Below are 25,372 nucleotides of genomic sequence, written 5' to 3' on the forward strand. Positions count from 1 at the left end.
AGTATGAATTCCATGTTACATATTTATTTCGGTGTGTACATGCAGGTGATACGCATACATACATATTTCAGTCACAGATTTATATTTATATCTTATCAAAATATACATTACTTTCAATTTTTTATATATACACCAACATCACTATATACATTATTCAGAATTTTACTAGTAAAGACATCTTTAGCTATATATTAATGTCGTATACCGCTTGAAGCTTATGCGCATGTGTGCGATTCACATGCATATTTATTTATTTTATTGTGTTTGACCATATATTCTAAAAAAAAACAATCAACTGTATATTCTACTGTTGAAATCACTAACTCTCACTTCTATAACAATGTTATTAGTAATATCAGTACTATTTTAATGAACATATCACTGTTACTATTCTTTTGAACTGGATGTGATGTTATTTATAAAGACCCCCGACAAATATAAATGTCAAGCTGCTGAGGAAAGGACCTATGGGGGTCCTGAAACGCATCCAGCTAAAACAATATACCTGCGACCACCACCATCTATATCATCGCTAACAGCACAATTTTGGAACACATCTGCCTAGTATATCGGAACTACCTGATCTGTCAATCATTCCATCACAGAGCGCATTACCTCAGCATGAGGATGCTGCCGGGAGCTCTAGCCGGGGAGCATAGAAGACGCGCTGCAGTCCACCTAACCAGAGCTCACCGTTATCTGCGCTGCAAATTGGGGAGACGGCCGAGTCTCCAGCAGTGCGCTCTCCTGCAAAGAGAGCCGGAACGGGGACAGAGACCAGCGCAAACTGTAAGGTAACATTTACCTATCTCTAATATTGGCTAAGAGATGAATTGCCATAAGCGCATTTAAAAAGGAATCCTTAACAGAGGCTCTCCCGTATCCCTGGACCGGGAAACTATAAACTTGACACTTACTCCAATTAGAGCACTGAACTGAACTTTACCAATAGGGGAAAGTCTTAACAGAATATACCTTCTTAACAGATTTTATCCTATAACGGAATATACTTGTTATTGTGCTATTCAGAACGGACTTTACCTATAACGGAACATATCCTTTATAATGCTACTCAGAACGGGTTCATCCTATAAGTGTGTGGTTATATAATTTTATGCATTTTAATATATTTTATGCCATTTTTATTTTAGTATAAGTTGTAAAGTGTCCCTGCTGACCCACAAGGGCCCAAAGAGTCACAGGACACAACACACAATATATTTTATTAATAAATAATAATAATTGATTCAATATCATGACCCTGAGCCCCAATTTCTTCTTTTACCTAAGTTCACACATTATTTCCATCAGTATTTTGGTTAGTCTTTTTAGCCAAAATGCATTTATAGTTTTCTCTGTATCTGTGTGTGAACTTAGCCTTAGTTTAATTATAATGCATGTGTACCTTGCTCACTAATTTTGTTTTTCAACAGATGTTGTCGCTGTGGCTTAGTTTGGTTTTTAGACATATTGGGAGAGATTTATTTAAAAAAAAAAAAAACCTGTGCAGTGGAAAAATTAGCAGCTTGCTTCTTTCCTTTTTGAAAAGGTCTCTGAAAAATTTAAGAAGCAAATTGATTGGTTGCTATGGGCAACTGGTAAACTTTTCCTTTGCACAAGTTTTGATAAATCTCCCCCATTATTTTTAACTTTTTTTGCTGAACAAATGGCGTAAAAATCCACAAGACAAAAACAGGTATTTTAAAAATGTGTTCAATTCTTAATGCATCATGCGACATTATAAGTGTGGCACATTTTATATGTGTAAATAATACACTAAATTGTCTATAGAAGTTTAAAAAACAGAAGAATGTTATCTGCAGTAAACCTGTATGAATAAGCTGCATTTAACTAAGCAGTCACTAGAGGTCAGACATGTCAATACAATAAATGCCTTGGTTAGGCCCCTTTCACACTATAAAATTCATCAGTTAAAAGATCCGTTATAAACATCCGTTAGAAAAGCCTTAATAACGGATGTTAAACGTCAGTTACAAAATCCCATTCAAGTCTATGGGAATTCTTGATTACCCGTTATAGCCAGTCATGAATAACGGACGTTATTTGTGATGAAAGAAAAAACGGCACATGCACTAATATTTATGTCACAAGAAACGGGTAAATTAACGGATGTTATTTTTAACACTGAAGTCTATGGCAAACGGATGAGCCTTTATGTGATCTGTTTGCACCTGGTTTATAATATCTGTAATTACTTCTAAGCATGCTCAGAAGAGGTGACATCAGCAGACTCCTGCAGTGCTGAAGGACTACTACTACTCCCATCATGGAACATGAAAGTAGTAATTCCCTGGCTGCGGTCGTCTGCAGACAGCTGGGGAGGATAGATTAGGGTTTGTACTCCTACCCCCATCATGCAACAGAGTCTGTTCCACGATGGGGGTTGTAGTACAGGGGCTGAGGGAATGATCGCACTGGGTTTCACTTCTGAGACCCGATGCGATCAGTAGTTATTAAGCAGGGGAGCGGGCGGCAAGCTCCGCAACCCTGCGATGTATCAGTGTGTTTTAACTTTCATTTTTAAATCCCCCGCGGGGAGCCTTGAATGGCCAGTACTGAGGAACCAATCAGGGCTCTCAGCAGGAGATTTAAAAATGAACATTGTGAGTAGCAGGGGCCATATCTATATTAAAAGCGCTGTGGGGGGCAAGACATATAGCGCTGCAGGGGGGGGGGGAACATATAGCTTATATATATATATATATATATGCCCCCCAGCGCATTTATAATATGACCCCCGCCAGCGCTTTTATAAATGTATACCCCCGCCTGTGCATTAATAAATATATATCCCCTGCCGGTGCAAGTATAATGTACCCCCGCAGCACATGTATAATGTACTGTTGCAGGCTGCCATTTATATACATATGCCGGGCTGCACTATGAATGAAAAGCATTGTAGCAGCACAGCTCTGGCAAATGTATATAGAAGCGCTGTGGGGGGCAGATAACGCTATATGTCTGCACCCCCCCCAGCGCTTCTATACACATTTGCCGGAGCTGTGCTATGAATGAAAAGTATTTCTATCAGCAGCATCGGCCGGCCGATGCTGCTACAATGCTTTTCATTCATAGTGCAGCCCGGCATATGTATATAGATGGCAGCCTGCAACAGTACATTATACACGTGCTGCGGGGGTACATTATACTTGCGCAGGCGGGGGATATATATTTATAAATGCGCTGGCGGGGTCATATCTTTATTAATGTGCTGTGGGGGCTAGATATATAGGCTATATGTCTCCCCCCCCCCCCCCTGCAGCGCTATATATCTTGCCCCCCCCCCCCCCCCAGCGCTTTTAATATACATATGGCCCCCGCTGCCACTCACAATTTTCATTTTTAAATTCCCCAGCAGGAACCCTGATTGGCTCCTCAGTACCGGCCATTCAGGGCTCCTTGTGGGGGGTTTAAAAATGAAAGTTAAAACACACTATACATCACAGGTTTGCAGAGCTTGCCGCCCGCTCCCCTGCTTTAAAACTTCTGATCGCATCGGGTCTCAGAAGTGAAACCCGGTGCGATCGATCCCTCAGCCACTGTATTACAACCCCCCATCATGGAGCAGACTCTGTTCCATGATGGGGGTAGTAGTACAAACACTAATGTAGCCTCCCCAGCTGTCTGCAGACTCCCGTAGCCAGGGAATTACTACTCCCATCATGGAAACAAGTCTGTTCCATGATGGGAATAGTAGTAGTCCCGGCTGTGGGAGTCTGTAGGCAGAGGTGTTCCTGCCATACATTAGGGATGTTATAACGGGTCTTAATGAATGAATATTTATTCAGTCGTTAGCACCTATTATTTCATCCGTTATTATACATTAGTTTTCACACAGAAAACGGACATTTAATAACGGATGAAAGCTCATAGTGTGAAAGAAGTGCTATGAGAGCTCCCAGTGTATATGTCACACGTATCCATATGCTATCCTATTAACCTAACTGCTGCAGGAAAGACCACATGGGAGACATTAATGGAGAGTTCTGACTTTATTTTATAGCATTTATTACTGTCTGGTTAATTTCAAATACTCTGGGAAAACCCCTTACATGTATTTCAGAAACCAGGGATTTTTTTTTTTTTTTACAACAGATACTTTATATACCTTATCAGTGGTGGATAAGAAACAATGACACACATCTACACAGGGTGCTGCCTGCATGAAATGTCATTTACATGAAGTTTACTCACTAGGAGTGAATAACCTGGATTTACACGTGTGTCACTGCACGCAGTGGAGTCCCAGAGTAGACCACCCATTAATACGTGACTTCTGGTACTCAATATGTTAAAAAACACAACTAGTGTTGAGCAGCATAGGCCATATTCGAATTCGCGATATTTCGCGAATATATGGACGAATATTCGTCACATATTCGCTAAATTCGCATATTCATAATATTCGCGTTATATTTTCGCACATGCGAAAATTAGCATATGTTACAATTAGCATAAATGAAAATTCGCATATGCGTAAATTTGCATAAGCAAAAATTTGCATATGCAAATTTTTCCATATGCGAAAATTTGTACGCCAGTCTCACACAGTGGTATTAGAGCCTCCTTTAGACCACATAAGCTGGAAGCAGAGAGGGATGATCACTGTGATGTGTACTGTGAAAATAAAAATATTCGTAATTACGAATATATAGTGCTATATTCGTGAATATTCGCGAATATGCGATATTCGCGAATAAAATTAGCATTGCGAATTTTCGCGAGCAACACTAAACACAGCATATGAAGAACCCAATCTGACACTGCATAAAAATACAGATGGGACAAGCAAAAGCTTGATCGCTCGGTAAAATGAATTTAACCAAAGGGCAACATCTGCATGGACTTTGAAGGCGCTCCTGGTCTTGATTTTGGTTTTTTCCAGGTACTCTTGTTTGCCATGCTACACTGATAGAATAACTGGCTTCCAATGAAATTGCCCCAAGATGTATGTGAGATAGGGATTGGGATTATGAGTCCCACTGGTATACAGTGTTGTGGATGACAGTCTGTACAGCTTTGCTGAATATGTAGAGGCTATATAAGCAACATGAATAAAAAAATAATAACAAGCAATTGATCTGCTCAAGATAAGCAATGAAGGCAGTATGCCCACTACACTATACAAAGCAGCCTACACCGTGTCACATTATCACAGAGGCAATACTCCAGGCCTAACAAAGCCCTAACTGTGAGGGAGACGATTATAGATAAAAAAAACATGTCTGATCATTTAGATGACCTTTCCATGTAATGCATATCTGATTTCTTCGCATGAATCTTAATTTCATCCCATATACGGAAGGTTACCAATACAATGTGTAAACCCTTCCCTATGTATTGTCAGTACCGTGGTCCCTCAAGTTACAATATTAATTGGTTCTGGGATGAGCATTGTATGTTGAAACCATTGTATGTTGAGACCAGAACTCTATGGAAACCTGGTAATTGGTTCTAAAGCCCCAAAATGTCATCAAAAAATAGGAAAAAAAGTGTGAATTAAAGAAAAAAATAAGTAGATAACTAATATATATATATAAAGCAAGTCCTTACATATAAACGTAAGAAAGATCTGCTGGGAGCTGTAAATCACTGTCTATGTCAGTGTATTCCAAGCAGGGAGCCTCCAGCTGTTGCAAAACTACAACTCCTAGCTTGCATGCTGGGAGTTGTAGTTTTACAACAGCTGGGGGCACCCTGCTTGGGAAACACTGGTCTATATAGAGAGAACAGGAGCTTCTTCGGGGGCCTGTACAGTACACGCAATGTCCTAAAAAAGTAACATGGAATCGCCCTTAGCTGGTGTCCAAAGGAGCAGCTAACCCTGGTACAGGTAAAGTGTACAGAACATGTAATACCTCCCTGTACTGTAGGGGGCGCTACCAGACATCAGTCAGTGCATACGCTTCAGGAATACAGGGTGTTTTACCAGTGAATGCCCATTCTGATTGGTCAGTTCTTCCGGCCATTGACACGTTTCACAGATCTGGACTGTCTGTAGTATTGTACGTTGAGTTTGGTTTCAACTTACAATGGTCCAGAAAAGACCATTGTAAGTTGAAACTATTGTATGTTGAGGTCATTTTAAGTTGAGGGATCACTGTATTAGCTTATAGAAGGCAAAGGTTCCTCAAGATCTACCTGTTAACAACTGACAACGTTTTACTATGACCAGAGAAAAGCAGAACAAAAACCCCCAGTGAGTCATCCGTCAATTTACAGAAAAAGGATGGGGAGGGGTGGGGGAATTCCTTCCGAACTCCAAACATAGCAATTGGTCTTCTTCCTTGATCAATGTCATCTGAGCCTCACAAGTATTGATCGAGGACTGCTCCTCCACTAACACATCCACCAACAGCAGCTAATTGAATATCCTAAGTACTCCCATAGTGACAGGTTATTTGAGGCTATCCTCTAACCATCCAGTCTTCAGCATGTTTCCAGATAGAACTGAAAATGTCATTAATGATTGCTGTCACTTTAAAGGAAATGTATCACCTAGATTTTATGTTTTACTGATCACAGCCAGATACCGTGTTTTTCTAAAATAAGACCGGGTCTTATATTAATTTTAGTCACAAAAAACACACTGGGGCTTATTTTCAGGGTAGGGCTTATTTATTTATGGGGGGGGGGGGGGCTGTAGCAGTGTGGAGGATGCCGCACCCCCCCATCTTCCACACTGACACAGCCCCCCATCCTCCCACAGCCCCCATCCTCCACACTCCTGCAGCCCCAACATCCTCCACACTCCTGCAGCCCCCCCAACCTCCACACTCCTGCAGCCCCCCCCCCCATCCTCCACACTCCTGCAGCCCCCCCATCCTCCACACTGCTACAGCCCCCCATCCTCCCCTTCCCCGTCGTCCTCCACACTCCTACAGTGCCCCCCACCCCTCTGCCATAATAAACCAGCACTTACCCACCTTCATAGTGTCCGCAACTGAAGCTGCAGCTCTCGGCGGCAGCGGCGGGATCTCCTTTTGCCGCTTACCGGTAGCAGCCAGGGCAGGGACACGTCGGTGACTTCGGGCGAGCATACACGCAGACGTTTTAAAGCGTCAGCGTCCCTGCCCCAGCTCATTTAACTTGCCAAGGGACCAGCCAAAGGTGGGGGCAGGGGGGGTCCGCATCGCATTACTGGTGGCCACGGTCCGCCAGTTAAGTACCTCTGGCCCTAGGTCTTATTTTCAAGGTAGGGCTTATATTGCAGCCCACCCCGATAATCCAGCTAGTGCTTATTTTCAGGGTAGGGTGTATTTTACTGTTATTCTCTATAATCTGTTTTTATTTTCTGATTGTAAATTTTGTATTTCCTTTTCAATACATTATAATAGGGGCAGTCATCTTGCCTGAGCTGTGTTCAAAGCATTAAGCATTAATATGCTTTACTGCAAGTTGCAGCAATGTAGACTCAACAGTCTGGAGAAGATCCTATTCATTTGTATTGGGGCGGTTTTTGGGCATGCTTTTTGACCTCATGGGGAGGGAGGTAGAGTTCCGAACTTCACAATTGTGAATGGTGTCTTAAGTGTACAGTGGTGTGACCTTTCATTGTGAGCCCTCTCCCCACCTAAGGAGGAGACTACTGGGAAGTGATCTGTACAGAACAGGAAGTGCCAGCTTATTATTTGATAAGCCAGAAAACAAAACAAAAATAATCAATGTCTAAAACAGATGCACATAACCAGGCACAGTCTCGACTCAAACGCCACCAAGGATCTCCCTATTAAATGCAGGATCAGCACAGCCTCCGTTTCCTTAGTGTCTTACATATGGTGCTCACAAATGAAACACAGCGTGAACATACACTTGCATAAAGAACTTATCTTGGAGCACTCACCTCGGACACAATACTTCCAGCAGTACAATGTCTTTATTCAGGTTGCAGGTGAAGCATACAGCAAGGAGGTGGGAAGATGAAACAAGGACGGGTGGGTTCAGCCAGTGGGCGACGGTCTGTATCGTGCTCTTTGAACTTCGTCAGGCCCCACTGGGGTACGGACCATCGCCCACCGGCTGAACCCACCCGTCCTTGTTTTATCTTCCCACCTCCCTGCTGTACGCTTGACCTGCAACCTGAATAAAGATATTGTACTGCCGCAAGTATTGTGTCCGAGGTGAGTGCTCCAAGCTAAGTTCTTTATGCAAGTGTAAAATAAAAAATCTGATTGGTTGCTATGGGCAACTCAGCAACTCCTCTGGACAGGATGACAAAAAAGAGCAGCGAGAGAAGAGCACTACCAAAAGCATGTCTCACCGTTCTGTCTATGAGACCAGAACAGCCCTATAGATATTAGGAGTCATTATATAATAAACTCATGTACAGGAACTGAATTTTCCTCTACAGTATACATTATTTAGTTCACCATAAATACACATCAAAAAGATCAAAGCACAAGATATTCCTCCTGTCAAAAAGAAACTGAATCACAAATAATGTAAAACCCAACAAGCAAAACGTACAAGTTTCTTTAATCTTCGGCTGCTTACTGTCAGCACAGACATTTCTACCGCAGCGCTGACTAATTTCTGAAGATTTGTTAGACTAAAAGGGTTACATTGGCGCTTTAAGAAACCTCATCCCCTGCCAGCTCACATAACAGCAGTGTAATTCCCTGCCTGATGCTGGAAAGTACATCTTCCGGAGTAGAATAAGGAGAGCCATCACATCTTCATAAGCCTGACACATCTGTGACCACAGAGCCGCCTACTTTACTCTCCCGTCTGTCTAATGCTAGCCAACTACAGGGTTAATAGGCGATACAATGCATGAATAACCACATATGAATCGAAACCACTGAATCCAAAAATGTCTTATACCTAAATATTATCATTTTCTAATGTCCAGCAAACCTTACACATTGACAGACTTTAAAGACTAAAGTAGAGTTTCTTAGGCCTCATTTAGAAGCAAGAGATCACTAGTTTTTGGGTTCAGGGAGCATACAACTCTGACAACCTCCCTTGTGACAGTGATTTAGGATTCACTCTGAGCAGCTGTGCCTTTTCAGGGAAATTATAGATGACACTTCAGATGAGAACAGAACGTCAAGTGTCTGGGGCTGCCCACCAACTATGATAGGCAAATCTCTCACTGTATACATATATCAATCAATCCAACATGGACCGCCAGATCATTTGGAGCCTGTTCCTGGCCAAAATGACAACTACTTTTGCTGAAACCATGCAGCCGTGTATTGATTCATCCTGCTCGTGGTTCGGACATCATGAAACCAGTGACAGGTTCCCTTTAATAGTTTTCCTGTAATTGCCTTTTTCATAGTCACATCGGATTGAACAGGGTGATTTAACCCCTTAAGGACCAAGCCCATTTTCACCTTAACCTCCCTGGCGGTATGATTCTGTCTGGAAATTTGTACCAAAAGTGGTACAATTTTTTCACTGAATTTCACATCTCCCCCCGCCCATTTCACATCTCCTCCCGTCACATTCCCCCTTCCTTGTCACATTCCCCCCCTTATCACATTCTCCTCCCCCTTGTTACATCCCCCCCTCCTTGTCACATTCTTCCCCTCTTGTCACATTCTCCCCCCTCCTTGTCACATTCTTCCCCCCTTGTCACATTCCCTCCCCTCCATGTCACATTCCCCCCCCCCTGTCACATTCCCCCCTTTGTCACATTCTTCCCCCCCTTCTCACCTTGTCCTGCAGTAACATACACTAGGTTTGCCGGCAGATTTCAAACCTAGTGTATTTGCTGCAGAACAAGTCCTTTCCCCCTCAGCCTTCAGCCAATCACTGGCTTGAAACCACTGCGGCCTGTGATTGGCTGAAAAGTGAAAGGTCCTGTAAGATGAATAGTGAAGAGAGCAGGGACCAGAGCGCACAGAGGGGAACGACATCTGCAGGGACCGGGATTAGGTGAGCAAAAGTTTTTTGTTTTATTTTACTCCTTTTTCCTTTTACACTTAGCTCAGTGTTTCTCTACAAGGGTGCCTCCAGCTGTTGTGAAACTAATACTCCCAGTTTTGCAACAGCTGGAGGCCCCCTGGTAGGGAAACACTGACTTTTAGTATTTTTCTTTACCTGCTCTGGCCGGCCCCCACCACGGGAGCCGACCCGAGCAGATAATCGCATGTTTTCCCGGGGGCGGTATCGCTATATCGTGCAGCCCGGCCGGGAACTCTGCAATTCTACCCCGAGCATGACTCGGGGTTACTGATCCTGGCAGGGAAAATTAACCCCAAGTCACGCTCGGGATAACCGCTCAGGAGGTTAAGGACCAGGCCAATTTTATTTTTGCGTTTTCGTTTTTTCCTCCTCGCCTTCTAAAATCCATAACTCTTTTATATTTACATCTACAGACTAATATATGGGCTTGTTTTTTGCGTGACCAATTGTACTTTGTAATGAAACCTCTCATTTTACCATAAAAACATTTTTTTAGGGAGGAAATTTAAATGGAAACCGCAATTTTGCACATTTTGGAGGGCTTCGTTTTCACACTGTACACTTTATGGTAAAAATGACATGTGTTCTTTATTCTGTGGGTCAATACGATTAAAATGATACCCATGGCTAGATACGTTTATACTTTTGTACCGCTTAAAAAGAAAAATCTAAAAATTTTTGTACAAAATCAGTAATCTAAAATTGCCCTATTTTGACCACCTATAACTTTTTCATTTTTCCGTATATAGGGCGGTATAAGGGCTCATTTTTTGCGCAGTCATCTGTACTTTTTATCGATACCACATTTGCATATATAAAACCTTAAGATAATTTTTAATAAATTTTTTTTTTAATAAAATGTGACAAAATAAGCAGCATTTTGGGACTTTTTTTATTTTTTAATGTTTACGCCATTCCCCGTACGGGATAATGAACATTATATTTTGATAGTACAGACATTTATGCACGCGGCGATACCGAATATGTTTATTAAAAAAAAAATTACGCTTTTTGGGGGTAAAATGGGAAAAACTGACAATTTTCATTTTTATTGGGGGAGGGGATTTTTCACTTTTTTTTACTTTTTATTTTTACATTTTTCTACTTTTTTTATTTTTACACTTTTTATGTCCCCATAGGGGACTATCTATAGCAATCCTTTGATTGCTAATACTGTTCAGTCCTATGTATAGGACATAGCGCTGATCAGTATTATCGGTGATCTTCTACTCTGGTCTGCTCGATCTCAGACCAGAGCAGAAGACCCCGGGAGACGTCCGGAGCCGGGTGAGGGGACCTCCGGCCGCCATGCTGGATGATCGGATCGCCACGGCAGCGCTGCGGGCGATCCGATCATCCAAAGTACCGCACTGCTGTATTGATCTGTATTGATCACGGCATCTGAGGGGTTAAAGGGGTACTCCGGCCCTGAGACACCTTTGAGCTCCACGTTGACGGCCGTCACACCCCCTCCCATAGACTTGCATAGCGGGGAGCGGGGGGGGGGGTGACGTCACACGGGAGCGGAGTCGTGATGTCACGATACTCCGGCCCCGTGGTCGCCACCCTGCTGTTTGTGAGCTGGCACCGCGGCGTGCAGCTCAAACAGGTGGGTGGCGAATACAAGATTGCGGGGGTCCCCAGCGGCAGGACCCCCGCAGTGAGACATCTTATCCCCTATCCTTTGGATAGGGGATAAGATGTCTCAGAACCGGAGTACCCCTTTAAGCATTGTGACCCAGATTTATCAAACTGTGTGAGAGAAAAACTGGAGAGATTTTTCCAAAGCAACCAATCACAGTTCAGTTAATAAGCTCTGGTAAAGTGAAAGCTGAGCTGTGATTGGTTGCTGTGGGAAAATCACTCCACTTTTTCTCTCACACAGTTTGATAAATCTGGGCCTTAATTTCTATTATTTAGTATAAGTAAAGTGTGCAAATAAAAAATCTATTTGGGTTGATGCACATGACTGCTGAGGCCAGTAATTGGCTACAGAGCCACCTGCCCAGTGCAAGAGGGTTGCAGCACTTCCAGACTGGAAAACCAGGACAGCGGTGTAAACGGGTATTTTTCAACCCATTTCCTGCACAAGCCTGGAAACCTCTTTAAAGAGAATGAATATACAGTATGTACCGTATTTTTCGCCGTATAAGACGCACTTTTTCTTCCCCAAAACTGGGGGGAAAAAGTCCGTGCGTCTTATACGGCGAATACACCCCTATCGCGGCGGTCCCTGCGGCCATCAAAGGCTGGGACCCGCGGCTAATACAGGACATCACCGATCGCGGTGATGCCCTGTATTAACCCTTCAGACGTGGCGATCAAAGCTGACCGCCGCGTCTGAAGGGGAAGTGACACTAACCCGGCTGTTCAGTCGGGCTGTTCGGGACCGCCGCGATTTCACCGCGGCGGTCCCGAACATCCTGACTGAATAGCCGGGTTAGTGCTTACAGGACACCGGGAGGGACCTTATCTGCCTCCTCGGTGTCTTCTCCGTTCAGGGATCCCCTGTATGGCCGGCGCTCTCCTTCCTCGTCATCACGTCGTCGCGTACGTGCGTAACGACGTGATGGCGGCGACGGAGAGCGAGGATACCCGGCCGGCAGCAGAGACGTTCCGGAGTGACGAGGACACGGCGACAGCGATTGAGTGACATCCAGGGCAGCGGTGACGGGTCCGGAGCGGCGGGGACACGTGAGTATTACCTCCTATGCAGTGGTCTTCAATCTGCGGACCTCCAGATGGTGCAAAACTACAACTTCCAGCCGTTGGCTGTCCGGGTATGCTGGGAGTTGTAGTTTTGCAACATCTGGAGGTCCGCAGGTTTAAGACCACTATTGGGTTCAAAATCTTTATTTTTTTAGATTTTGCACCTATAAATTGGGTGCGTCTTATACGCCGGTGCGTCCTATAGGGCGAAAAATACGGTATATTTTATGTTTTCTAACAGCATGTGTAATTCAGCAGATTATAAACAGTGTGAAGATGAATGTTAAATGCATCATGCATGAGAAGTGCACTTTACTTACTGCTGTCATGGATGGGATCTGAAATAACAGGTTTTAAAGGCAGAGTAAAAGCTCCTGTGCTATCCGGTAAATAGGCTGTGAACCGTAGGCAAACAATACTTAAATCTGTAACCTTTTTCAGTTCCTTGACTTCTGCCTCAATCTTCTTCTCATCAAGCTCTGTGAAGGTAAAACAGTATTTGAGATTATATATTTATATTTTCCAATCAAGATTAGCTTTTTGGCCCTGTAATCGGTAACCACAGAACCTTGGCAGTCACTAAATCCCAGAATAAGGACCTAGGGGGAGATTTATTAAAACCTGTGCAGAGGAAGAGTGGTGCAGTCCCATAGCAACCAGATTGCTATTTCTTACAGGCCTCTTTAAAAATGAAAAAAACTAGCTGATTGGTAGCTATGGGCACCGTACCACTCTTTCTTTACACAGGTATTGATGAATCTCCCCCCCGGCTTTATCACATAAGAGAGCTGCTTCGCCTAATTTAGATTTAAAGGGGTTATCCCATTGAATAATGAACATGGAAATCAAACTGGCTCTTCATTCCTGTTAATGTGGGAAAGATCCACTATGTATGGCTCTTACTTTGGCGGACCTGGTCCATACATGTGTGACATTGGTTGACTACAAGTTCTCCCAACTATAACAGCTGCCAAACCTACAAGGCAGATTCTTCTGAAGAAGGGAATGTTATGGGGAGACAATAATTGCCAAATCAATGAATCCATGTTGTTTTATGGACAGATTAATCTTTGTATCAATTGGCAGCTTAGCAGTTCACTATCCTGTATGTATTAGAAAAGTGGATAACGGCATGCAGTGCTTCCCCAGCCCTAAAAACCATAACTTACCTGTAAGTACATGTGTCCCTCTGCCATTCCTTAATAGCTGCTGTCTTATCTTTTCTTTTAGGATGTCAATCTGACTCTTTTTTGTGACATGGACAATACCTAAATTATTAAACCTGAAAATAAACCATATTACAAAAAGCTTGTGGTGAAACTAGTAGGGAAGACCATGAACTTCATATATGTACAGAACATGCTTCAACCATATGCTTTGGCAGAATGATCAATACAATGGGCCCAAACACACTCCCCTAATTGACTGCTACCATGATTTCTTTCTGTTTCCAAACATCACTATAATGTTGTATAAGCTGTGCTTAGGCGTTACAGTCTAAATATCTAAATAGGACTCCTGACCTGTCTATTGTAGTATATGTGTCCTACATTTTTTTTTTGCTTTTTGTTCTTTTTTCTGCTACTTAGGAACATGTATTGACTTCAATTTGGAAGTCAAAGACATAAGCCTATCTGTTAGCTTGGTTGCCATGTACACTACTAATCTAATAAAAGAAAGATCTTAATTATGTCAGCTGTATTTGCTGCAGCCACCATTGGTTAGCTGTTAGGGTATAATAGCAAAGTGTACCTTTCCGGGAGCAGCTGTCGATCACCAAACTTATAAGATCACCTTTTATTTCTCAGCTTGGTGTCAAGGAGGCTGGACTGAGCTGCTGAAGTGCCACAGCCTGGCATGCCTCCACGGTTGCCCTCAGTTCTCAGGCCCAACATGACTAAAGTACAGCCCTGTATATCAGTCAAGAAGGGGCTAACAACTTTCCATCTGTGTCCACCACTGTGTCATGTGACCAGGACAGTCTCATAATGCAAGTCAAAGGGACCACCTAACTTCAATAGACAGAGAGCAGGGAAAGAAGAATGCAACCATACGCTTCTCTCCCCACTTGTTCTAGAATTCAGTCAAGGTTTGCACACTCAAACCCCGACCAATGAGAACTTTTGAAATGTCCCGAGGACATATAAAAAGGTTTCTGCAATGACAAGCTATACATGAACCAAGTTTGCAAAGGAAAAGCACTTACTGGGCAGTCATATCTTTAGGTCCTACAGTCACCACACAATTTCCATATTCATTGGCATGTCTTCCTACCAAACTGTGAGCATGAACTCGAGCAGGTTCTGTGTGGGTTACCAGATCTACCTCGATCTTGGCCATGCCAACATAATTAAAGATCTGAAATTAAATATACTGTAATATTACAAAACAAGACAAAATACACAAATAATACACTGTACACTGCTACAAAGTTATGCACCAACCTGTCATCTGCTGTAAAAGTGACAATAAATGACATTGAAGGCTTACTCAGGCATTCTAGTGGTTATTAACCCCTTAAGGACCACAGGTTTTTGCACTTTCGTTTTCTCCTCATCCCCTTCTAAAAATCATAACGCTTTCAATTTTGCACTCATATGAGGGCTTATTTTTGCACCACCAATTGTACTTTGTAATGACATCAATCCATTCACCACAAAATTTATGGCGAACCCAGAAAAAAAAATATTCGTGGGGTAAAATTGAAAAAAACAAAACGCCATTTTGTAAGCTTTTGGGGGCTTCCGATTCTATGCTGCACAATCTCCGGTAAGAATAACAGCATATCTTTATTCCGTAGGTCCATACGGCCCGATCAGCGATGTCCAGTATTAGCCACGGGTCCTGGTTGCTGATAGCAACCAGGACCCAGCAGATAGGAAGCGCGCTTAGCTTCTGAGTGCGCTTCACATTACGGGAGCCGGGCATGGACGTAAATATATGTCCGTGGTCGTTAAGGGGTTAATGACCAAACCATTTCTGTTATTAAAGTGTCACTGCCATTTAAAACAACAACTAAAACTTTGGACATGTCATACATTCATGTTAAAAGTTTTATTTGGTTTGGGTCTGGATGCTTAGACACCCACCGATCGCTAGGACGAGGGAAGAGAAATGTTCAGCTAAGTGCTTCACTCCTCATCTGTCTTCATGGCAGGAGATTTATTTTATAGTAAGTCTATGGAGCCTATTTCCTGCAGCAAGAGAGATGGGAAGAAAAGTGCCAAGCAAAGAGATTCTGAATCTAGTAATAGGTGGGGTCACAGCACCCATACCTCAACCAATCAAATCTCTCTATGTGTCTCTAGGACACGTCAAAAGTTTCTTCAATTGACAGTAACACATTTTTTAGTATTCCCATGTTGATTTTCTGAAACTATATAAGCTATACTTTTTGTATAATCCATTAGGATTTATTTGTTATTAACAAGTTTGGAGATACAAAATAAGAAAAAAAAAGAGTGATCTAAACTAAGTGGGGGGTATTCATCAAGAGTGGTGTAGGTGAACGTCTATGGGAGGCTCATAAATGCTATGTCAGGGGGATTCTAATAAAGCATGCTTCACGCATTAAAGGGGTATTCCAGGAAAAACTTTTTTATATATATATATCAACTTTTCTGTCTAAGTCCTCTCTGATGACACCTGTCTCTGGAAATGCCCAGTTTAGAAGCAAATCTCTTCTAAACTGGGCGTTTCCCTAGACAGGTGTCATCAGAGAGGACTTAGACAGAAAAGAACAACCTTAACTTCAGAAGGAGAGAGACAGAGACAGAGAGAGAGAGAGAGAGACACTACAAAAACTTAACACACTATTAGAAGAGCTAAGAATGCTGGAAGCACAGAATAAAAGGTTAATATAAAAATATAAAAAATATAGTTATACAGAAACAGGAGGAGATTAGATATCTATTGTCAAATAAAGCAAAAAAGCTAAACTTACCTGTGGGAGACGATCGAATGAATTTAGCATTAAAATAGGTAGAGCTCTAGTCCACACGGCTAGGGCACAAAAAGTTATCTCCTACATCCCACACATCCGGCAAAAAGATGGGGGTATGGCATTCCATCCCTATGAGATAGCTGCAACATTTAAATTTATTTTGAAGACCTATATAACATTGATAAATGTAATCCAGCAACATTACGGTAAGTAAGAATTTTAGAGAAAAGGTCAAAACCTATATTTCTGATTCAGGTGTGCTACAACTAGAGAGTAAAGATGTTGAGTTACTGGAAAAAAAGAGATAACGGCTGAGGAATTAGATTGCGCAATAACTACAACTTCAGATAGGAAAGCGCCAGGACCAGATGGTCTTTCGCTGGTTTATTATGAATCAGTAAGAGAGATTATGTCCTCTTATTTCTTAAAGGCATTTAATGCGATTTGTCATGGGTCCACTCTTCCTAGAGATACTAGTGCGATCATTGTGGTTATTCCGAAAGACGGGAAGGACGGGGCCCAGTGCGCAAGTTATAGGCCAAATTCGTTATTGAACGTAGACTTCAAAATTGTTTTCTAAAATCCTGGTCCATAGATTGCCTGCTGTAATGAGGAAAATTATTCATATTGATCAAAGTGGTTTTATGGTAAAAAGAGGCTAAAAGGCGACACCACTAGAGCCATAGATTTGATCCAGTTCACCCGGTCTAGAAAGATCCCTGCAATTATATCGTCACAGACGCAGAGAAGGCCTAATTAAAATGTCCCTCCCTTGATTGCGGCTGTACGTCAACAGTGTCAGAATTGGCTACCAAATCTTTTTTGTAGTTCGGTCGCTGTGAGCTATATAAGATGATGATTTTACCGAAGATTTTACATTATTTTCAGTTCCTTCCAATTAAACTTCCTACAGTTTTCTTTAGGGAGATGGATAAGATACAACATGCATTTATATAGGGTGGAAAGAAAGCAAGAAAGAGACCATGTTGCTTGTCCAATGATAAGGGGGGAGTAAGCTTACCAGATCTGAGGGGCAACTACACAGCAGTACATCTGGCTCGGGTGATAGAATGGTGTAGGAGTGCAAATGTTAAACCATGGGTTCTGGTGGAAAAGGGAGAATCGAAATTAAAGTTAAATTGCCTTCCGTGGTGTAAAGGGAGGGAATGGATAGATCTTAAGAACCATCCAACAGTCGGTCCGACCCTGAGGGTCTGTGAGGATGCCAAAGTGCGTAAATATCTCCTCCCCTATAATTCGCAATTAATGTTTAAAAAAATGGATTAAATGCAGTTTACTTAGAGTGGGACACCAGAGAAATGACCCCCCACCTAACTCTTGGTTAGACGTACCAGACATAACCTCGCCGACCCCTTTGGGAGCTTGGAGGGCTATCCAATTAAAACACTATATGACTTCGATACCACCGCCGGAATGGTACATGACCGACACTACCAGTTTTGAGGTTATGTGCTTAGCAATAGAGCCTATGAAACACGTACTCTCATGTATTTATAAATTGTGGATTTCCGCGAGAGGTGAAACCCTTCCTTCTTTTACTAAGAAATGGGAAAGGGACTTAGATTTACAGCTCTCCCCTGAAGATTGGTCCAAGATTCTCAAAACAGGGTATAGTTCAGTTATTAGTACGCATGCCCAAGAAGCCAATTATAAGATCATATCTCGTTGGTACAGAGTCCCTAGAGGGAAATACATAGTGCGAGGAATTTGTGAAGTATTATGTTAGCCATGTAGCAAAGCAGAGGGCACTTATCTGCATTTGCTGTGGGAGTGTGAAATTATTGCGGAATTCTGGGGGAATGTTTATAAGATCATTAGAGAGATTACAGGGGTGGATGTACCATGCTCTCCTGCTTTCGTTTTATTACAGCACAACAATATACCACTGAAGAACTATAGACACCTTCTGCTCAGTTTTCTTGTGTCGACAGCTAGAGGTTGTGTAACCTTTTTTTTAGAGACAAAGGAAGATTCCCTCAGTACCCTTTTGGTTTGAAAGAGTGAATGAAGTTACGTATCTTGAAGATCTGAAGCTTTTTAACAGTGACGCAGGGGAGGTATTCATTAAAACATGGTATGAGTGGAAACAGTACCAAAAGACAACAGAATATATGTCGAGGTTAGGTGGAGGGAATGGACGAAGATAGAGGAGGGATAGGTTAGAACACAGAGGGAGGGAGAAGGTTTGGACATAAGGCAGCGTGGAAACAAGTTTGCATTTTTTCTTTTTGTCCTTTTTTGTTTCTTTCGCGAGTTAGTAAGTAATACAGTGGTTTGGATAAAACATTACTCTATGCCTAATGGTGGTTTCTTTTCTTTTTCCTTTTAAATTGATTGTATGCTGTGTAAAATAAAAAAATTCAAAAAGGTGAATGTCTTGTTACCCCATTAATTCATGTGGTGGAAACGGTGTACCTGCACCAGATTAATTACATGGTGCAGGGTAAGTGATAAATTTGGTGCTCATCAAATTTTTTACTTCAGTACACCACTTTGTATGGTGTCCCTCTGCGACTTTTTGTGCGACTTTTTATCCCATGCGACAAAATGTGTGACTTTTTAATAATGCTGTTCGCAGTTTTGTAAGCCAAGTCAGGGTTGGTGTAGATTTGTGCCTAATTAAGCTCAGTTGCGACAAGAGATGCGACAAACTGAAAAGTCGCATTTCATGAATTCCTTACCACTGCATGATATTAACTGAAATCATGACTTGGTATGTTCTTTTAGAAAAACCTTCTAAAGCAAAAGTCACAATGAAAAGTCTCAAAACAGCATCTGAGACAAATGAACACCACAAAACCAGGGTAAAACCAATGATAAATTCCCCCCAGTGTGTATATAGTAATAGTATGTTTAAAAGGGTACTCAGCAGCTCAGTGTATGGAACAAACTGTTCCGAATGCTGGAGCCGGGAGCTCATTACTTCATAGCCCCGTCCCCTCATGACATCACACCCCCTCCCATAGACTTACATTGAGGGGGCGGCGCGTGACGTCAAGAGGGGACAGGGCTATGACATCACGAGCTCCCAGCTCCAGCGTTCGGAACAGGTTGTTCCAAACGCTGAGCAGCGGAGTACCCCTTTAAGTCCTGAGGATACCAATTGTGTGGTTATATTAAAGAGAACTTGTCATGTTGTCACAGTCCAAGCTAGAGGAAGCATGTTGTACAGAGGCAGAAGCTGGGCAGACTGATAATGATACAGGAAAATTTCAAGGATAACGAGTTATTTATGGAAATCGGGGATCCTACTGGGCTAAAAACTCAAGTAGCCGGTCCTACTTGGTCACTGACAACTGACAATCTGTGTATAACTTTGCATAGAGAGCTGTCAATCTCTGAACAGGACTACTTAGCCCAGAATTATTAGACATTTAAAAAATGTAGAATACTGTATCATTTTTAAAATAACTTCCTTTCTTACATAGTTACATAGTTAGTACGGTTCAACCAGGAAATTAAGGGGTAGGGGTGTGGCGCGATATTGGTGGAAGGGATGGGATTTTATATTTCTTCATAAGCATTAATGTTATTTTGTTCCAGGAATGTATCTAATCCTGTTTTAAAGCTGTTAATTTTTCCTGCTGTGACCAGTTCCCGAGGTAGACTGTTCCATAAGTTCACAGTTCTCATGGTAAAGAAGGCGTGTCGCCCCTTGAGACTAAACCTTTTCTTCTCCAGACGGAGGGAGTGCACCCTCGTCCTTTGGGGGGGTTTAACCTGGAACAGTTTTTCTCCATATTTTTTGTATGGGCCATTAATATACTTATATACATTTATCATATCCCCCCTTAAACGTCTTTTCTCAAGACTAAACAATTGTAACTCCTTTAATCGCTCCTCATAGCTAAGATGTTCCATTCCCCATATTAGTTTAGTCGCGCGTCTCTGCACCCTTTCCTTCTTGTTTTTTTATTCTAATCAATGTCATCACGTTTCAACATTTTTTGGGTACAGTGGCATTGTCCATTAGAATACTGTGAAGATATATCCATCACAGTGCATTTAGAAGCACCTACTTGTCATAGATGTATCCATCATACATAGGGTTAAATCTCTTGTAATTTAATACTGCAATCAGATTCTAACAAACTTACTTTAACAGTTGGATAGGTTTTCTTTCCCTTCTCACTGGAAGCTCCAGGCAGTCCTCCATGAGATGGCCCCTCACATACATAACGAAACCGAAAGCCACGCTGTAAATAATAGTCAATATAATAGTTAAAAATGGATTGTAATGGCCACAAAAACACTAATTATATTGTGTAACAAGAACATGTAATTTAATTTTACTGGTTAAAGGGGTTTTCCCTTTAACACTTTTCATTTTTAGTGCAAAACGTGCGTACCTGTTTTGGTTGTTCGATGATTGACAAATATGGACCATTTTCTGGAAGGCAAAAAGTCAAGTGAGTGACACAAATTAACAAATGAGAACACAAATTTCAAAGGGGTTATTCCATTAATAGAAGATATCCCCTATCTGAAGAATCAGGAACATGGGAGTTAATTCTCTGTCAAATGAATGGAGTGGAAGTGAATTAAGCAGTAACCGAGCAGAGGCAGTGAATGGAGCAGTAGCTAACCAGAGGCAGTGAATGGAGAAGTAGCTGAGCAGAGGCATTAAATGGAGCAGTAGCTGAGCAGAGGCATTACATGGAACAGTAGCTGAGCAGAGGCATTACATGGAACAGTAGCTGAGCAGAGGCCGTAAATGGAGGAGTAGCTGAGCAGAGGCAGTGAATGAAGCAGTAGCTGAGCAGAGGCAGTGAATGAAGCAGTAGCTGAGCAGAGGCAGTGAATGGAGCCATAGCCGAGCAGAGGCAGTGAGTGGAGCCATAGCCGTCCATGCACAATATTGTGCATTTTTTGTGCCTTTTATTTAAGAGAAAATTAACATCTGTTCCCGCAATCTGTGGCGGTCTTAGTTGAATAGGGGATAACTTTTAATCCTAGGAAAGCCCCTTTAAAGGGAAACTCTCATTACTTTCATGCTGCTAAACCACGAGTCATTGTGGTGGTCCCCAATAACACCCCTCCCCCCAATTACTCGTGGTAGCATGAGAGTGATGACGGGAACCCTTTAAAACAACAATGTGAAGGTTATCATTTTTGCATTATCCTTTCCACACTCTTGATATATAATATATAATATTTTGGATCCAAGTGTAAACGTGAAGCCACTTTAGCCTGGTTTTCACTCTACAGGCTCCATCTTTAGTTTAATTTTATAGGCAGTATGTAACCTGACAGACCATCTTATATTTAGGATGAAAAGATAAAATTGTACATATACACATGGGGGGGAATAAAATGAATATACTTAAGACAGGGGGAATGCGATTATACAGTAATTAGGCACACTGTAAATGCCTAAATGGCTCCTCCGTACCACTCAGGGCTCCCGGCGGGGAATTTAAAAAATGAAAGTAAAAATACATCGGTGTCCATCCTTTACACGCATCTTATTCAAGCCAAGAACTCACGTTCACAATTGCCGGCTATAAAATATTGGCAGTCATATATTCCCAACCTTACTGAGGATGACTGGTAGAAGATCCTATCTTCCCATATGCTAGTATCCCCGGCTGCCAATAATAAGCTTATTCAATTGAACATCATTCACTACAGTTATGTCACTCCTATAAGATTATCTAGAATGGGTCGCTCTGACACGGATGCATGTCATCGTTGTGGAGCTGCTAGAGCTGATTTCTGGCATCTCCTTTGGGCATGCCCTCAAATTGCGGTCTTTTGGACTGAAGTCCCCCGACTTCTTGCCCCTCTTGTACAACCCTCTCCTCCAATTGAACCTCTAATATGCCTTTTTGGTGTATTGAATGAAGAAGCGTGGACACATTATGTTTGCACATTTCTGCGAGAAACTCTGTTCTTGGCCAGAAAGGCTGTTGCTCTCAAATGGTTGGACCCACGACCACCTACAATGTCCCAATGGCGAGCGCTTGTTAATGCAGTGATTCCCTTTTCTCATCTTTTATACAAAAACAGGAAATGCCCGGGTAAATTCCTTTCAGTGTGGGGTACTTAGTGCTTCTCTCCTCTCACTCAATGCACTTATTCTATGGCCACTCCTAGTGTTCCCTAATTGAGACATCTATTGGTAATTTTTCATTTTGTTCCTTTTCCCCTTCTCATTATTCATCCCACCTCATGTCAGTGCCTGTCCGTTGTTAGTCTTGTAAGCTTCCTTTTCACCTTGTAACTATCATTCAAGTTGGTGTATATTAAGATTTTAGAACCTGCAGATGTTTGATAATAGGTGGCGGTTAACGCCCATTGCTGTTGTGTTTTAGGTTATTTAATTGGTTTTTAATTTTGACATTGTGTTGGCCCCTGTGGTCAGAAGACTATGAACCTGTCGTCTTTTTGCTGTAACATTACCTCTGCTAATACGTGTCACGGCACCTTTTGCAATGCACTTGTTATTATGTTCCTTGTGAGGCCACATGGCCAATGGTTGTTTATTTTTCAATAAAACAAATAAAAAATAAATAAATACATTGTAAATCGCAGGGGAGCGGAGCATGCCGCCCACCCCCCTATTTAATAACTTCTGATCGCATCGGGTTTCAGAAGTGAGACCCAGTGCGAACAATCCCTCAGCCCCTGTACTACAACCCCCATCATTGAACAGATTCTGTTCCATGATGGGGGTTGTAGTACAAACACTAATGTAGCCTCCTCAGCCACCAGCAGACTCCCGCAGCTGGGGAACTACTACTCCCATCATCCATGAAGGGAGTAGTAGTCCCTCAGCACTGCAGGAGTCTGCTGATGTCACCTCTTCTGAGGTTCATCAGTTTTCATTTTCAATGTTAAAATTTTAACGGCCATTATTCCACTGTTATTTTTGACGGAAGAAAAATTAGTGCATGTGCCTTTTTTTCTTCCTTCACAAATAACGTCCGTTATTCATGATGGGCTGTAACGGGTCTTAACGGATAATCAAATAATCCCATAGACTTTAAAGGAGATGTCCGGTACGGACTATTCCTATTCCATCCTGCCCAGGATGTAAAAGAGAAAACAAACGCTCCCACTGAGCTCCGCAACTGCTGATCGGTCGGTCCGGCTGTCTTTTTCCTACTTCCCTTAGCCCTGGGCGTCACATGGCGCTTCAGCCTATCACGGGCCGCAGCGATGTCCCGCCTCGGCCAGTGATAGGCTGAAGCGCCATGTGACATCCCGGGCTAAGGGAAGTAGGCCGCCCATCAGCTGTTGCGGAGCTCCGGGGGAACGTAGCAGCCCGAGAAGGATGGAATTGGAATAGTCCGTACCAGAAATCTCCTTTAATGGGATTTTGTAACGTCCGTTAGAAAAGCCTTAAAAACGGATGTTAAATGGAAGTTTATAACGGGTCTTTTAATGGAGTAACTTTAGAGTGTGAAAGGGGCCTAACACAGCAACATACATAAGGCCTAAAGAAGATGAAGGATCAGTAAAAAAAACATTGATAATAAGTAACAGATCTAATTTGGTTGCTACAATTTCCTCGTGTAACTTACGAATTTCTGAATCAGGTTCATGCTGTTGAATTATTGGTGGATAACCAAAGCCATTATCATCCAGACCCCCATTGTGAATCAGCTGTTTGGGAGATATAAAAATTAGATTAAGTTCAGAATAGTCTTAAAATAAACTGCTCCTTAGTTGACGTGACCTATACTTAAAGAGTACCCGTCAGATTTAAAAAAAAAAAACATTTTTTTAAAATATATCACCAGTACCTAATGCCGAGCATGTACATCTAATTTTTATCTGTCTAGCACCTTTATTTTTTTATTACACTTTTAATTTAGCTCACTAGTCTGAATTCCTCTCAAAGGGAGGGGGCGTGGCCTCACTGTGCAGGTCTCCACCCCCTCCCGCAGTATGCTATCTGCTCACGTCTCCCCTACCATTAGCAAAAAACTACAACACCCAGCTTGTCCTCACTGACATTAGCGGGACACAAGCTGACAGTGGGAGGAATTTTCCTCCAGTTGTGAGCCCTGCACTCACAGCTGTCAATCAAGGAAGTGTGTCCATGACATAGGTGATGATGCATGGACACAGCAGGACTTTTATGTGTCAAAGCAGGCAGGGTGTCAGTTGTTTGACTGGCTTTTTCAGTATAAAATACTGAAAATTCTCTAATGAAAGCAACTGCAAAACCTATTGGTTTTGCATGCTTTACAACATATCAAAAGTTTTTGTATCTGACAGTGCCCATTTAAGTACCTCTAGCCAAAAATGATTTTCCTATCATTAAGTACCCTAAAGTAAGATGATCACATACCCTTTTATAGTTTCTTTATGAAAAGTCCCCTTGCAGGTAAAGCTCCGTGATTTTAATCAACTCATCTTTAATGTTATAACAGAAAACTGCATTCAAAAACACTATAACATGCAATCCCAGCCAGAATACACAATTGCATTGGCATTGTAAACGTGCTGATCATAGTAAAATCATTGCTCTGAAGGAAGTAAAGATCTGCAGTATATCAATATCAACAGTTAACAGGATACAGCCAGAAGATGTTTTGTGGCTGTGATTCATAGCTGATCGCTTACATCTTGCTGAATTACGGGAATCACCAGTGGGGAAAAAAAAAGAAAAAGCAAGAGCTCATAATGATAAAGACGTAAGACTATTCAGGGCTTCTCTTTTTACAAAACATTTGTAAGGAATTCAAGAATGAGTCAGGATGTAATAAGATGAGGTGGTGCAGAGCAGCCATGGAATCTTCAGAGAATTAGTAC

The 25,372-nt window shown here is 42.1% G+C and overlaps 1 protein-coding gene across 1 annotated transcript in view; it reads right to left on the reverse strand.

Annotated features, from left to right (window-relative positions):
- NFKB2 (nuclear factor kappa B subunit 2) overlaps positions 1–25,372 on the reverse strand; it is an 84,199-nt gene that overhangs the window by 42,603 nt on the left and 16,224 nt on the right. Inside the window, exons 2-7 of the mRNA XM_056530565.1 lie at positions 24,136–24,217; positions 20,959–20,999; positions 20,707–20,805; positions 14,852–15,003; positions 13,815–13,927; positions 12,966–13,124 (exon numbers count right to left, since the gene is read on the reverse strand). Coding sequence (XP_056386540.1) covers positions 12,966–13,124; positions 13,815–13,927; positions 14,852–15,003; positions 20,707–20,805; positions 20,959–20,999; positions 24,136–24,217 — 646 coding nt within the window. The remainder of the gene's footprint in view (positions 1–12,965; positions 13,125–13,814; positions 13,928–14,851; positions 15,004–20,706; positions 20,806–20,958; positions 21,000–24,135; positions 24,218–25,372) is intronic.

This window comes from Hyla sarda, chromosome 7, assembly GCF_029499605.1.
Source record: "Hyla sarda isolate aHylSar1 chromosome 7, aHylSar1.hap1, whole genome shotgun sequence".
NCBI classification, from domain to species: Eukaryota; Metazoa; Chordata; class Amphibia; order Anura; family Hylidae; genus Hyla; species Hyla sarda.